We start from the raw sequence: 14,513 nt of genomic DNA, 5'->3' as shown, positions 1-14,513 counted from the left end.
TTTTTTGTGCTAAATGATTTTATTGTGATAACGAGGTGAGAAAGTTTATTATGTATAAAAATGAATGTCAATGCAATCCTCCCTATGAATGTTTAATAATTTAATTTGATATACGTGTACAATAGCTATAGACGGTTTTTTTTTATATAATTGTACAATAAAGTGTAAATGGTGGATAAAAAAAAGGAAAAGAAACAGCGTATTTACTTGTAATTTTTGGAGAGCTAGAATCCGTAGCTACTTTTTCCTATGTACTCAGATCTCGGAAACTGTGAAATCTCTATTTAAGTACTGTAAATTAAAATGGGTTAGACTTGATTTTTTTTGTGGAGGTAACAGGGTTCGGGTGCACAATATTTTCGCTTTGGACCCTCGGGAAATAAAAAAAAAAAAATCTAGGACATCGTTGGACTAGCAACTGAGGAAATATAAAAAAAAGTTTCCATGATTTAGCTGCATCTTTTGACCTGTTCGTTGGAGCGACTTTAGACTATGCGCAATCGGTTGCTAAATTTCGTTGATGAAATATCATGATTTTGTAACTGTAGGTTTCGTTTAGTTGGAATAGCCTTAATCCACCTAACGCACTTTTGTAAGGCAACCAAACACGCGTAACAGAATACCGAGTAGCCTAAGAATCCTGGCACAGGCGTCGGCGAAACACATAGGTATACATTATAGGTATGCCTTATGTATACCGATACGATGTATTCACTCCAATTTTCCGGCTAATAGGATTAGCGCTTACTGACAGATAATATATTAAAAGTTGTTAGTGCACCTGTTGAGTGATGTGTGCAGTGCGTAGTACTAGACACCTTCTTTTTACTGGGAAGTAGTAAAAATTCACAAATTACGCATACCGGCAGAGACCATAATTGTTTCATTCATATATGTATAATGCAGTAGAACGATCAGTTGATAGACACTTAACAGAAGATAGCAGAATAGTATGCAACGGTGATTTAGTTTTTGTCAACTTGCTTCGGTTTTTCGTTAATCGTCCTTAGGTTAGGAAGGAATTCCAGTGTAATGACCACTGATACTATATGCATATCACTGGTAATGACAAAGAGGTTAGGATGGTTATTGTTATTTTACATTTAGTTACGTTGGGTAATAAACACAATTTGAAAATTCATTGCTTTATTGAATTGCAGGCGTTTCGTTTTTTTTTTTTTTTTTGTTTGCCAATTAATCGTTCTAAAATTATCACATTACAGATACGAATGGCCTCATCATACACAATCATATGATGCGTTTTCCACTGAATCAAAAAACCACAGTAAAAGACTCTGCCAACACAAATTACTTGTTAGACGATATGGATCCGTTGCTAAGATCGGCAGGTATAAGTGATGTGTCCATAAAAATCTGAGGATAATACTCAATATCATGGTGCGGAATTTCTCAAGAAAGAAAAAACAGGTGATCATCTGTACAAGCTTCTTAATTTCGTATGGTATTCATCGCAGATCAGCAGCATCTGCTTCGATGTCTTTGTTTTTTCACTTTTAATCAGAAAACAAAAACGGTACAAGAACCTAAGATCTGCTTCTGATTTCACAGGACACTGCAGCCTGATGTTCTCGAAGCCATATCTGACATGAGCTTGGTACCGAAAACAACAGTACCGACGCCGAAGTCAAACTCTGAAAGCCTGTTGCCTAAAGCTGGTGAGGAAAAGTTTCTATCAGTTTCTTACAAAAATAAGATAATGAGTCCTCCACAGGACCTATACTGCAATTTTCCATTTCTGCAATAAGTCGCAGGAGTGTTTGTTCGATTTTACATTTTCTGATTGACATGGAAAATATTTGAAGACTGGGTCTTGCAGATCTATCAGAACAAAACCACCCCATGGAACGTCCCCATTGTACATGCTGAAGCACGATTCATCTGCATCTGACATATATCATGTATGATTGCTTGGATATATCGTCAGAGTTGAGCCCTAATTTTTTTTTTTTTTTTTGCTATTTTTGGGCTGCAGAAACCTTAAGTCTCAGAATCGATTCCTAGGAGCATTTTCCGATTAACCGAGGCCTCAGGATCCCAAAAAACTCTATTTTTTCATTTCTTGATTTACTGATCCCAGCAACTTTAGACTACATGCACAGTTGTTTTATTCCTCCACAAAATTACGTCGATATAGGACACAAACGAATGGATTTCAGGGTTTTGACAAATCGCTCAATATTTCGCAATAATGCGAACGTTGTCGAAGAATTACATACCCGTGTTTTTGCGTTAGAAAAAGGTGGTGTACATTTGACAAAGTTGCCTACAATAAGGCGCTCTACAATTCCAGTCGTATTGCCTTCAAATAGGCGCTTCAGTTTCGAGTAAATCTGCTTGCCTGTAATTAGGTGCTTTCACTTTGATTAAGTTTAATTATCTGATACCAGGCGCTTGTACTATCAAGCTATGCGTAAAGTGAACTGCGGTGACTTACGGTAAGAAGCGGGCGTAAATACTTTACTCCAAAAACCGACCCCCAGGGTTTCAGGTCTATTGATACCGAAAATATTAAATTGAGAATCAAATTATTGAAAACTGTATTCAGGAAGGCTCGAATCTGTCTCGCTAATGACACTAATTAGTCCAGAACTTAATTATTAATTAAGAACGTAATTATTTGAAATTGTAACAAATCAGAGAGAGTTAAGATTCCGACTAAGATCCATCCACGCGAAAGATTAATATTACCAAGCAGAGAAATTGAGCTTGAAAAGTCACCTCTCGCTTTAAATCGTAATTCATTCCTTACGTTGGTCCGGGTTAGTCGAGGTCGAAATCCTATGAATATTAATGCCACATATTAATCTCAATTGCATCGTCGTGTGCCGCCGAGATCACGCCCGAATTTTCACGGTGAATTAAATCCATCACGGACCTGCCCTCATTTGTCATACATAGTGCTTCTAAGGTGTCGTAACTCATACTTCCTCGTCACGACGTTCTGAAAACGACCGTATTCTAATTCAAACTACTTTTTTCATTCAGCTAAGCTGTCGCATGCTAGGCTAGTTGTAAAAATTTAAATTTCCATAATTCTCCAAAGAACCGTTCCGTCGAATAAACTCTTTGTTTGTTTTTTTTTTTTTGTCTTTTAATTGCTGACCGTCGAATATTGGTCATTTTTCTTCGAACGATGAACGAGACCATCCGATCTAAGAGGCATTCTTATTACAGGCAGATCGCACCCACGGTGCACGACCAGAGACGATGCATCCAAGGGACACGGCTGCAGATGGTTCGAGTTTTGGTGGGGACCAAAGAAGTCGGGGCCCGCGCTTACGATTACTCACATGTGTATAGGAAGGTGCGCGTCGATCACTTTGCCCTGGTATACCTGTGGAGGATCTCCGGTACCGGACGGGATCTACTTAGGCCCGAAGGCTCGGCGCGATTCAGTAGACCCGTTGACGTCCGCACTTCGCCCAGTCTGCTACCAGCTTCGTTTCAATTCGAATTGGCGACAATCTCTGCAGTACGCACCGAAAACGACAGTTGATCATCCTCTGCCCCCCACCGGACACGAAGAAATTATTTGACGAGCTGATCACGTACGATCAGGTAAGTGATACACCGTCTCGTCACACGGTTATTTTTCAACAGTCATTCGTACGTACGAATGCATTTACCGAACGGTTTTCCCGCACGAGAATTTAAGTCATACGCATACAGCCCCAAATTTCCTTAGTCGTATTGCATACGGGAGGAGATTTGAATTTGTTGATGAAAATACGGTTAATGATCGGACGTTACCTGTGAGTTTGTATATTAAATCGCGCCTCGGAGGTTTACCCGTTATCCGTCCCATTTAGTGTAAAAATCGAAAACTTATTCAGATTATTTTTAATACTTGTGGAAACTGTGATTAAATTTTTATCAATCCTATCGTTTATAATACTTGTTTACGAGTATTGATAATTACTCCAACTACCTGCAAACGTCCACGATGCACTTCTTTTCATGTGCTTAGAGAATGTAGTATCCCTTTATTAATTGTTCTAAAGGATACCCTTGAAGAATCTTGATTTGAAAACTTTCATTTATAACTACAACTTGAATACGAATCTACTATGGCAAAAAATCTATCCGGCTAGGTAACAGGTGGAGAACCACACTTGAAACCAGTAAAAATGACATTTGATACAGACATTTACGAGTGGTGATAATGTTTGTTTTAACCTTTCGGCAACGAAATCGTTTCGGTTTGCATTCTTCTAACTCATCGTCAGCCCAGCGATGAAATTATATGGTATCAATCTTGCCGAGCAAGATAGAGCAATGCCAATTGCATACCTGCGTAGGTGGATTAAAATTCACCGAATCCGATTGGGGGTTTGGAAAACTCCATTGATTGAGCTCTCTATGACCCAATTACATCTAATGGGAAATATTATCGATAGGATCGAAAAAGCCCAATACAAACATAATTACAAAGTGATTAGGTCCATTAGCAGAGATAGAACACAGCAGATATCCTTGTCGGAATTCAGATCGACGGAAAAAAAACCAGATCTGCTACAGTTTTTCTTGCATACCGGAGTCAAATGTTGACCGAATGACAAATTATTAGAAACAGGTTTACCATGTAAGCGTGTAATAAATAAGGATTAGAATACTAACGGAAATCATATTCGTCGAGCGTTTGATAAAGGTGTATTATCGAGTCGTTAGATAGACGAGGAGATACTTTTAAGCTGGATTCTTGTTTACCGACGTAAAAAGAATGCCGAAAGTTAGAGCAAAATTAATTTCCCATCAGTTTATTGTGATAAACAACAATGAACTCAACTCTTAATTAGACAATTGGAATAACAGGGTATCTAAAAGCTTTAAGAAGGATTTTCCTTCGCGTTTCAATTAATCCCATGTTTTGTTGTTCGGTAGTAAAACCAATATCGATCAAAGATCCCCGTCGCGCCTGGTTGTGCAGGCGGGTCCATTAGCGTTTCAACCTTTTCCAATTGAATTGTCTGAACGCCATTAGCACAGAGCGCTAATTGATAAATTTCCCTGAAAGCTAACGACCTTCATTTAAATTCAATCGAAATATCCGTCACCGAGAATACAAACACGAGCTCGCTTGCTCGCTCCTACGACTCTGGACTACTAATAGCAAACAAACCGATGATGTGTTGCCGATCCAGCGTTCAGCCAATGAGTCCCGTCGGGTTGTCGACAGAATCTCGCAGATTCTCGACTTTCCATCGGCGTGAGATCAACTCCGGAACGATATCGCTTTTACAAGAGTATCCGGATTCGAAAATTGCGTTAGTAACGCATGCCTACCGCTGCAGTTGCATTCGGTAAAATATGTTAAAAATTCCGGCTCTATAACTTGTTTACACGATTTGCGCAAAGCAAGCCGACCGATCATCGGGCTGTTTTCAAAGCTGCTGGCGTAGTTGTTGAAATTTTATGACGACCATCTCGCACTGTAATAACAATAATATTTAAAGTATCAGTTGCAGCCGTGATAGTAGTCAAACATTGAAACAGCTCGTGACTCGTTATTCTGGTATTCGGACATCGTATCAACGCCTCTACAGTAATTGATGTACATAATATGGATGCAGGTATAGGTGTACATAGATAGGTACGTATCTGCTGTCTCATCATCGCGACAACTGTTCTTTGATACATTTTGTTTTTTTTTTACTTATTTTTTATCCGCAGTTCTTTGACTGGTATGAATAATGAATCGCGCAAACTGTTATTACGTTTCACGGCGTGTACGATTCTACCGCAGGATCACGATATCCTCTGAAGGGATTCGTCGCAACCTTCGCGCAATGAAGATATTTCGATCTAAAAATAAATTCACTTTGCACATAAAAAGGGAAGTAATCATCAACGACCTCGGCCCACCGTCACGTGTCCGTTGTGGTTTTTTCGATGCATCGCTGGACCTCTTCAGCATTTGCATTCGTTCCTGATGTCAACTCTAAAAGTAGAAGTTGAACGATTAAAGGCTCGTGAGATCCTCGTCGCTGCTGCAGAAACAGGCGAAAAATTACATTAACCAGCCATGAAAAAAAAAAATGTTCTTTTTGCCTTGTTCATCATCTTTGCCGTTAATCGCTTGGTAACTTGTAATTAACGCTTGTCCCATAACTCGGCAATTATTTCTTTAGCCAATCGCTCATACAGTCGTCCTCTTCCTTTTGCTTGTCGGAATTTGGAATAAAAGCTTTTAGCGAGTTTAACATTCACGGTGCTTTACTTAGTTTCGATAATCGCGCGTTTATCCTAAGCGCGTAAGTCATCGACCCCATCAATCGAACGCGTTATAATATAAAGAGGTTCGTCGTTGATTCTTTCCTGTCGAGCTTTTGTCACGAATCAACGACATTCCCATACTAGTTTAGCAAGCTCAAAATACCAAATAAATTGCTGGAGAGTGAGAACAGGTTCGTCGTTTCGATACACTGCACAGACAGACGTGCCGGTATCGCGCTTCGAAATCCACCGCAGACGTTAATCGGTCTGCGGACGAATCGAGAATAAAGTAATAAGGGGGTGCATTGCTCGATTCGGGAGACGGTGATCCTTGTTTTAAGCCACTCCCGAAGGCCAACCGGTTCTTTGTTCTGCATTTTTGACATATACGCGTACGACGCGATGATGAAGAGAGTGCAGTTTCCAAACTACGAGGAACGCACCGCGTTATATGCTGCGGTATGAAGTATGTAGAAATTCGATTCAACCTCAGAGTTTGTTACGATTGTTACGTTCTGTATTGGTGCCCTTACGCCTTGTGATAATTCACCTCCTTAATCAGACATCGTGGTCGTAAATTATACGCGAGGACACACGTGCAGTTTACGGTTTGGGAACAACGGTTATCACATCGTGACTTAGTCTGCTCCCCGATCGTTTGCGGCTTTATTGCACAAGTGCAGAGCGACGCAGGGTCCGAATCCTTGTGAAGGCGATCGAGTTATTTTATTTATTTTTTTTTTCTCCTCGTTCGTTATCGGGAGGGCGAGAGAAATTTTTCTCAACATCGTTAAGATAATTATACACGTTGGGCGCGGTCGAATTGCAAGTGAAAGCACCGGTACAAGGACGCGTAATTTGGGTGTATAATATCTGCACGGTTGCAGCTTCTTCTCCATCGCGAAACAAAATTTGCATCTCCGAATCTCTGATCGCCACCGGAATGGCTTTTAGAACGATAATATTGAAATATAAAATGCTAATTGTCTGAACTACGGTTGGCTATACGTACCTACATATATATATATATATCTTAAGGCCCGCAAAGTGGGCCTAATTTTAGGTGTACCGTATATACATCCGCGGACTGTTGTACGTACGTGAGGTATTGACTAATTAGCTTGCACCTCGACATGGGCCCAACCCAAGATCGTAATCTTTGATCCGTCTAACTTGTTAATGCCGTCTCGGTCTCTGCAGCAGTGATCAATTGTATTTTTATTCTCGCCCCGCTCGAAATATATAGGTTTATAATTTATATGTATGTGTTTTAAGATACCGGTTGTTTTTTCTTTTTTATCGCGGGGTTAGAGATTGTTATTGAACACGGGTTACGCGGTTCGACGAGGCCTTTGGTTTCCTCCTTATGCAGCGGCGATCATAGTTGCGAATATTCCGGACCTTGCGGGTCATTTTCAATACAGCGAACTCGGTATCGGCCAGGCTCGTACGATTTTCTTGGCATCTATATATACGTAGGTTTTACTTGTCCTCGTATTGTACGACAATGAGGATAGACTGCTACCTTGTCTGCGTTGCACGCGTGCACGAAAGCTTTGCGCAATACGCACTTTGGTTATTATTCAAGACTCGAATGAAATCAAACGGCATGAAATCAAGGGCGGGAGAATAGAATTTTCTATTCCATGTCACCATAGCTGAGGCTAATATTATAACGCGAAAAACGTGCCCATTGTATTTATAATATGCGATGAAATACCCGCTGCGCATCCAATTCAATGAAATCGACTTGCGATTAGTTCGGAGCATCCTTGCATTTGGTCAAGGTTTGTTTATTTGTAACATATACCAGAGAATGTTTCATTAGCATCTTTATTACTGTTCTACATGTTTCCTCCGGTTTTTCAATTTCACACCACAATGTCGTTACGGCTTGGAAATTTGCCTATTTACAGTAATGTTCATTAATGTCTTGGGCTTTCGGCTAACTTGTTTTCCGCCCTAAAAAAACGCAAGTCTCGATTCCATACGAATTATGTGACAACGACTGGCGATGCAGCCTACGTGAGATATTGGGAGTCATTGTCACACAATTCGTATGGAAACGAGACTCGCGTTTTGTTTCGGACTAAAAACAAGTTAGCCGGAAGCCCAAGGCGTTAATGAACATTTCTGTACATACGTTCTACGTATAAAGCTCACCAGTCGTGTGTAGTTTCAACAAGTCGACACAGCTCTGGACTGATGTGTGCGTTGATACAGTCACATTCAACTTTTTACTACAAATATTAGTTTTGGCACATTCTTGGACCGTTAATTCGCCAGCTGTAGCGGAAAAGTTGGCAAAAAAGGATATTAAAGAATGAAGGTTACATTCCCGGTTAGTTATAGCGGATTCTCCTACCTTTTACAAAGATGCTTTTCTAAAGCAATTCTTCACGCTGTCCGAAATCCGGTTAAGAATCGATTGATCCTTTACGTTGAAAAAGGAATTTTGTATATATTTTTGCAAATAATATTACATGTACAGTGACCATTATTGTACCCACGGGCAATTTTGTTCTTATCTAAAGACAAGGTGATTTTATTTTCAAAGGTAATACAAACCGCACGGAAACCGGTTTCAAATATATGGCGCTTATTTAATACCCTTTTTATACATCTACGATGCATATACACCGCCGCAGACGTGTCGAGTGCCACTAAACCTTGTCAAAGGCATAGATCATCGGAAATACCAGAATATCCTATACGTATATGTGTACTTACGTATACTTACGATTTCACGGTCCAACACTCGATTAGATAAATGTTACTACAAACGAAAGTTACTCCAAGTTACGCCGCGTGTGTATTATAGTTAAACGTGATTTAAAATCCTCCAAAACTAAATTTCAAATGAAATCGCGGAGAATTCGCGGAATTACTGGAATCCTATAAAGGCTGAACATACTTTTTCTCCCTCTTCTTTTTTCCTGTGTTTGAACAAAATTCACCTATGTTTAACAAATCGTTATTCAAATGAATCATCGGTAATGAATCAACCGAGATCGTTATGCCGCATATTCAACGCATCTCTCCATGGAAAAGTGGTGCGGATTGTATGTGTATGCATATACCTATACGCGGATGTGTATATTCTTTTCTCGAAAAACCGGTAATCTTCGATTGGACAGGTTGGAATAATACTTTGTTGAATATTGGAACTGAGATACCTCTTTCCTTCTCATTCTCTCTCTCTCTCTCTCTCTTCCTCTATCTTTATAAATCGGCACTGCAGAAGAATAATTGAAACACCTGAGAAATAAAGCTCCACCCAAATCGTGAAATTTATTTTACTCTCCAAAAGTGCTTATTAAAGTTCGTTCGTTGGGGGCACAGAGAGCCTCAGATTAGCATATATTATTATACTAAACTGGTGCTACTCAACGCGGCTAGTAATTTCGGGCCAAGTTACCGAGGATTAAAGTCATAAATTCACGGTAATATCCACCGGATGTCATGAGTGCCGTGTACAGCGATAAATAACACGAGTAAGACTTGCTTCCTGATGGGTTGAAGGAATCATCGTGAACTGATATGGCGCAATCAAGTAGATGGTCAGCGACGAATATTCTAACGGTACTGATGACGTATGTCTAAATTTAGTATATTTTCAAGTTCTTTGAGTGGAACGTTCGCCCGTTGTAAAGACTCCTACAAAATCGAGGATCTGAAAATCATGTCGTCGATGATGATGCGTGTCAAGCTTGACTGTAATTTATGCCCAATCCGAGTACGCCGAACTCTAAAAAAATACAGGCTATCTATGATACGAGAACACATTCAAATGTTGTTATAAATTAAATAAAAAGAGACGGGGAAAAAACGAAAATTGAAATTTAGATTAGGATTGTTTAATTCATACGTGTATAATCGCGAGTTAAACGGAGCCCGGACCCACGCAGAATTTTATGCGAAAGCGAATGATCGATAGGCGGGATAACCAGAGAACAACGCTCTCCTTACTCCCATATCGATCGACAGGTGTATGAAAATGATAATCGCAACGTTCGACATTTGAATAATTCGAATCTCTGCTCGTCGTTTACAGAGCCGCAATGATCAACGGCCGACGAGTCCAGAGGCCTTACCTCATCGTGATCCTCTTCATCGCGCAGGTAAGCTTATCAGCTAAATCCCGCATCTCTCGATCTCAATTCTCTTCTTAATCCGATTGGCATGTTTGTTTCCACGTCGTATTTTCCAGGCGCTCGATGATTCCGGAGTCAAAGGTCACGGCCGCATGATGGACCCGCCATCCCGCAACAGCATGTGGCGGTTCGGATTTCCAAATCCCGTCAATTACAACGACAACGAACTCTTCTGCGGCGGGTATGCAGGTTCGTCTTAGCTTCCAGTATCGTGTTTCTCGACTGGTCCGAGAGCCTGTAATGCGATTCGATATTCGTTATAGTTATACTCTAGTCAACGGTTTGTTTCCGTTTCTTTGAGGACAGTTCAATGGGTCCAGAACCAGGGTCAGTGTGGAGTATGTGGGGACGCCTACCACACGAGCGAGCCTCGCCCCCACGAAGCTGGAGGTGAATTCGCAAAGGGGACGATAGTCAGGCATTACACAGTCGGTCAGGTAATTTTTTTTTTTCTTTTTTTATTCCTCAAAGATGTATAATTATTTAAGTAATGACCGTGTCGAGTCGAAAGGAGAGAATTTGTCCTCGTACACAACCACATTGATGTGAAAATTGCGAGGAAAATGAGAGCTGTGTAAAGGTAAATCGTATGGATTGCTGTTCCCGGATAGGAGAAATGAGTTCTGTACACCAGGCCTCGTCGCACAACGACTTGTCATAATTGCAAATCTAATTTATCCAGGAAATAGAAATTGAGATTGAGCTGACGGCGAACCACTGGGGACGTTTCGAGCTGTATTTGTGCCCTAACAACAACCCGAACAGCGAGGCGACCCAGGAATGCTTTGACAGGTATAACTGCCCGATGCAGGAAAATGTTTTGTTCGCACTACTGACTCAAAAATCGAGAAAGAAAATGAACATTAAAAGTATTCCTTTAAAGATATCCTCTCTACTTGTCTGGAACAAACGATGTGCAGTTCGTTATTCCAACGGACAGTGACAAGAAAGCTATCTTTCGATACCAGGTCGTTTTGCCGCCATACATCACCTGCTCACAGTGTGTAATTCAGTGGAATTATTATACAGGTAATAATCACGCGATGTCGAGGTATCGGTCGTCCAAGGCAAAACGTTTCTCAACAATTCATCTTCACAGGTAACATGTGGGGACTTTGCGACAATGGAACGGAAGCTGTCGGTTGTGGACAACCTGAGACATTCAGGAATTGCGCGGATGTTAGCATAGTCACCAGCACAGCCGGAGTACCGCCACTCTTTGTGCAACAGGACAATCCGTTCTTGCTCTACTACAGAGACTATCGTGCACCGAACAATATCTTCCCATTAGTGATTAGGTAGCCGTGCTGATATATCGAGTTGCGATTTGAGAGTGTAACATTTGCACTCATTTTACGTCGATTAACTTTGCGAATATTTTAAATTCTCCAGGTCCCAAGTTTGCGTACCGACACCGCTGTACCGTCGTATTCCAGGAATGGACGAATGGTGCCAAACAAACTGCCTTCGGTATCCACCAAATTGTCCCGAAAGCATATGTCAATGCCCGTAAGCATTTTCTCGTGAATTGAAATTTGATGGACGACGTTATTGGTCGGTAAAAAATTGACCGATTGGTGGTTTGTTTGCTTGCAGAAACACTTGTGACGCTATTGGTGAAATTGAGGCTAAAGCTGGCGCTGACGTTTACTGCTTGGACAAGTGTTTGGTCTATCCATCAGATTGTCCAGCCCACCGTTGTCGCTGCTATTAAATTTTGTTTGGCACACCTTGATTAGGAACATGACGAATTGAGAATCCCTGAATTCTTCAAGCGCACCACAATGGTCTGGATTATCCCTGCACCAACGTTCATTCTAACGTTCTACACCTCTCTCAAAATTATGACGCAATCTCTCTACCGTTTCGTTTCTATTTTTCGTTAGAAAAGTTCCCACTATTACGCATTTGTACAGATCTTTTAAGCCTGGATTAAAAATACACTTGAAGAATTAACTGGCGTGGGCGTTAAAATGAGAATTAAATACTCGGGATGAGCGTTTATGACATTGTTATTTCCCCTTGGGGTTTTTAAATTGTACAATTTCATTAACATTTCCAGAGTCTATTGTCTGACCTTCGTTAATCCTCTAACTTCGATATTGTGAAGACTCTGAAAGGTGTCTTTATGGCAGGATGAATCAGAGTTTGGACGGTTATAGTTCTCTTATGGTTCTTGAACTCGATGAATTTTTCTGCTACCAAACGATTGTTTTCGTGAACCTCTGGATGCTGCACATACTCGTCAAGCTGCAGAGTTAAAAATAACATATTCATTGCCAAAAATCGAACGATTAATATGAGTTCAAGTATTTTTCCAAGGTCCTTGAATTCGAGAGACTTTCAGGTAAGTAGGGAAATGATTAACGATTGATAAATCTTGGTTCAAAATTGTGAATAACAAATACGTAGAGTAAAAAAATTCGAAACATATATAACTATACCGAAAGTTAGCGCATCGTCAAGAATATTTTCGTACCTTCATCCAGACACAATCTGTTATCTCACGATTGCATTTGGTGATTTCATAACTGCGAGGAGTGAGACAGGCGACCATGTAGATATCTGAACATCCGTAAGCGAAGCGATGTGCGTGACGGAATGAAAGAATGTGTTTGAATTCGGCTTCTATTCCAGTTTCCTCCATGACTTCTCGCTCGGCAGCGACAGTTATATCCTCACCTGATAGAATAGGACGGTTAAAAAAGAAAAATTTATACGATAATACTTGTGCTGTATTATTATTATAAAACTGAATGGCATGAGCAGACCTGGTTCGACGTAACCACCCGGAAACTTCCACATTGGGGTGACAACACTGTATTTCTCTTTGACGACCAAAATCTCGTCCGTATCTTCATTATAGACAATGGCTCCGACTCCCAGTAGAGTGTGGGCATAGGGCGGTATATTGCAGGTTTGGTCTGTGGGCAACCAGCGATAAAGGGTGACCCAGTCATCCCTCGCGTGATGAAATTTGAACCCATTTTTAGTGAGGTCCGGAATCCAATCTGACTGCTCGAGCCCCACGCGAAACCATATCGCCCTTCGGTTTTCCCTTATCCACTGGTCCAGGGAAGCTGAAGCATTTTATGACGCTGCGTTACGAAGAGGGTGGAAGAATACGACCGTCGCCAAGTAAGGTGAAAACGATTCCATGGCAAGTTTTATGAGAAGGGCGAAGGCGAGGGCGTCGAATCTGTTTCATGAATTTCAATGATAATCAGCCAATCGATGACTATGCAACATGATTTGGATGAACGAGCAAATAAGCGATAAACAACAAGAGAGCTCCTTACCTTTCAGGCATTTTGAAAACGCGCCAGAATCGCACGGCTCGAGTGTTGAATCGACGGTTATACCGTTGAAGCGGTCTTTAGAGCCTTTAAATATAGAAGACGTAGCTGTGCTTCGCGCCATGTTAGATCTGCTTACATAATCTGTCACTCCTGACAATGTGGATCGTTGCGGAATTCTCAATATCTTAGCTAGTCCTACCGCGACGCTGTACATTTATCGGCTGACCGAGTGATGCCGCTGATTATCCCTTATCTGCTGCGAGTAATCATCTGCGTCTAAATATTTACGGTGGAATATAATACGCAGACTTTATAACCTATTCGCCGTAGTCTGGTCCGAAACTTCTACTCGCGAGCGACCGCATCGTCGACTAGTTTACTACGCGTTATTATTTTCTCATGTTGCGTTAATCGCATTAATTATGTAACCGTTTTTCATAGACTTAGGATCAACTTTATCACTCGTTGAATGTCTACCGACCGCTCGACGCTTGCCGGACTTTGGCAATACAACGACCACACTTGATGCTTCCCCATTCTTGCATTCGGCACGTGCCAATTATTTTTCAATAATTTGCGTATGTTACGCTAATATGCATCGCGGGTTTAAGAGGATACCCTGGTCGATTTCAACGTTTACATAAATATCTCCAAATGTCGAAGTCCACCTATCTAAAACGCGAAAAAGGGGTCAACAGCCCAATTCTACATGCAGTTCTGAACAAAACCGCTCTAATAAATTTTCATTTAACGCAGAATAAACCGTTTCTATTTATTTGTTTGCTTATTCTAAAAAAACAAAAGGCGAGTGTGGTTGGACGGTAAG

At 40.9% G+C, this 14,513-nt stretch overlaps 2 protein-coding genes across 3 annotated transcripts; one reads left to right on the top strand and one right to left on the bottom strand.

The window, feature by feature from the left end:
• Window positions 1-750: 750 nt before the first annotated feature.
• On the top strand, window positions 751-12,344 carry LOC124181661. The gene is made up of 12 exons (XM_046568435.1): window positions 751-1,076; window positions 1,224-1,428; window positions 1,570-1,676; window positions 3,196-3,579; window positions 10,289-10,355; window positions 10,445-10,577; window positions 10,695-10,825; window positions 11,071-11,180; window positions 11,272-11,417; window positions 11,488-11,686; window positions 11,781-11,897; window positions 11,985-12,344. The coding sequence occupies exons 5-12, from the start codon at window positions 10,296-10,298 to the stop codon at window positions 12,100-12,102; spliced, it is 1,014 nt and encodes a 337-aa protein (XP_046424391.1). The 5' UTR covers window positions 751-1,076; window positions 1,224-1,428; window positions 1,570-1,676; window positions 3,196-3,579; window positions 10,289-10,295; the 3' UTR covers window positions 12,103-12,344.
• Window positions 10,076-14,257, bottom strand: LOC124181662 (nucleoside diphosphate-linked moiety X motif 6). Of its 2 annotated transcripts, XM_046568437.1 has the most exons (5): window positions 13,688-14,251; window positions 13,160-13,468; window positions 12,868-13,070; window positions 12,466-12,638; window positions 10,076-10,623 (listed from the first exon to the last, which is right to left on the bottom strand). In XM_046568437.1, the coding sequence occupies exons 1-4, from the start codon at window positions 13,899-13,901 to the stop codon at window positions 12,471-12,473; spliced, it is 894 nt and encodes a 297-aa protein (XP_046424393.1). In that variant the 5' UTR covers window positions 13,902-14,251; the 3' UTR covers window positions 10,076-10,623; window positions 12,466-12,470. The 2 variants fall into 2 exon arrangements, with proteins under 2 accessions (XP_046424393.1, XP_046424392.1); XM_046568436.1 differs by lacking the exon at window positions 10,076-10,623 and having other exon boundaries at window positions 12,383-12,638; window positions 13,688-14,257.
• Between the last annotated feature and the right edge of the window lie 256 nt (window positions 14,258-14,513).

This window comes from Neodiprion fabricii, chromosome 4 (assembly GCF_021155785.1).
Source record: "Neodiprion fabricii isolate iyNeoFabr1 chromosome 4, iyNeoFabr1.1, whole genome shotgun sequence".
NCBI classification, from domain to species: Eukaryota; Metazoa; Arthropoda; class Insecta; order Hymenoptera; family Diprionidae; genus Neodiprion; species Neodiprion fabricii.
Note: the sequence above shows the minus strand (reverse complement) of the source record. Positions and strands in the feature narration are given on the sequence as shown.

What these genes read in the sequence shown, in the direction of transcription:
- LOC124181662 (XM_046568436.1), bottom strand. Translation starts at nt 13,901, where the DNA reads ATGTACAGCGTCGCGGTAGGACTAGCTAAGATATTGAGAATTCCGCAA. An exon ending in GTTTTCAAAATGCCTGAAAG is followed by an intron (nt 13,469 to 13,687) that starts GTAAGGAGCTCT and finishes AAAATGCTTCAG; the next exon opens with CTTCCCTGGACCAGTGGATA. An exon ending in CAGATTGTGTCTGGATGAAG is followed by an intron (nt 12,639 to 12,867) that starts GTACGAAAATAT and finishes TTAACTCTGCAG; the next exon opens with CTTGACGAGTATGTGCAGCA.
- LOC124181661 (XM_046568435.1), top strand. Translation starts at nt 10,296, where the DNA reads ATGATCAACGGCCGACGAGTCCAGAGGCCTTACCTCATCGTGATCCTC. An exon ending in ACCCAGGAATGCTTTGACAG is followed by an intron (nt 11,181 to 11,271) that starts GTATAACTGCCC and finishes ATTCCTTTAAAG; the next exon opens with ATATCCTCTCTACTTGTCTG. An exon ending in ATCTTCCCATTAGTGATTAG is followed by an intron (nt 11,687 to 11,780) that starts GTAGCCGTGCTG and finishes TAAATTCTCCAG; the next exon opens with GTCCCAAGTTTGCGTACCGA.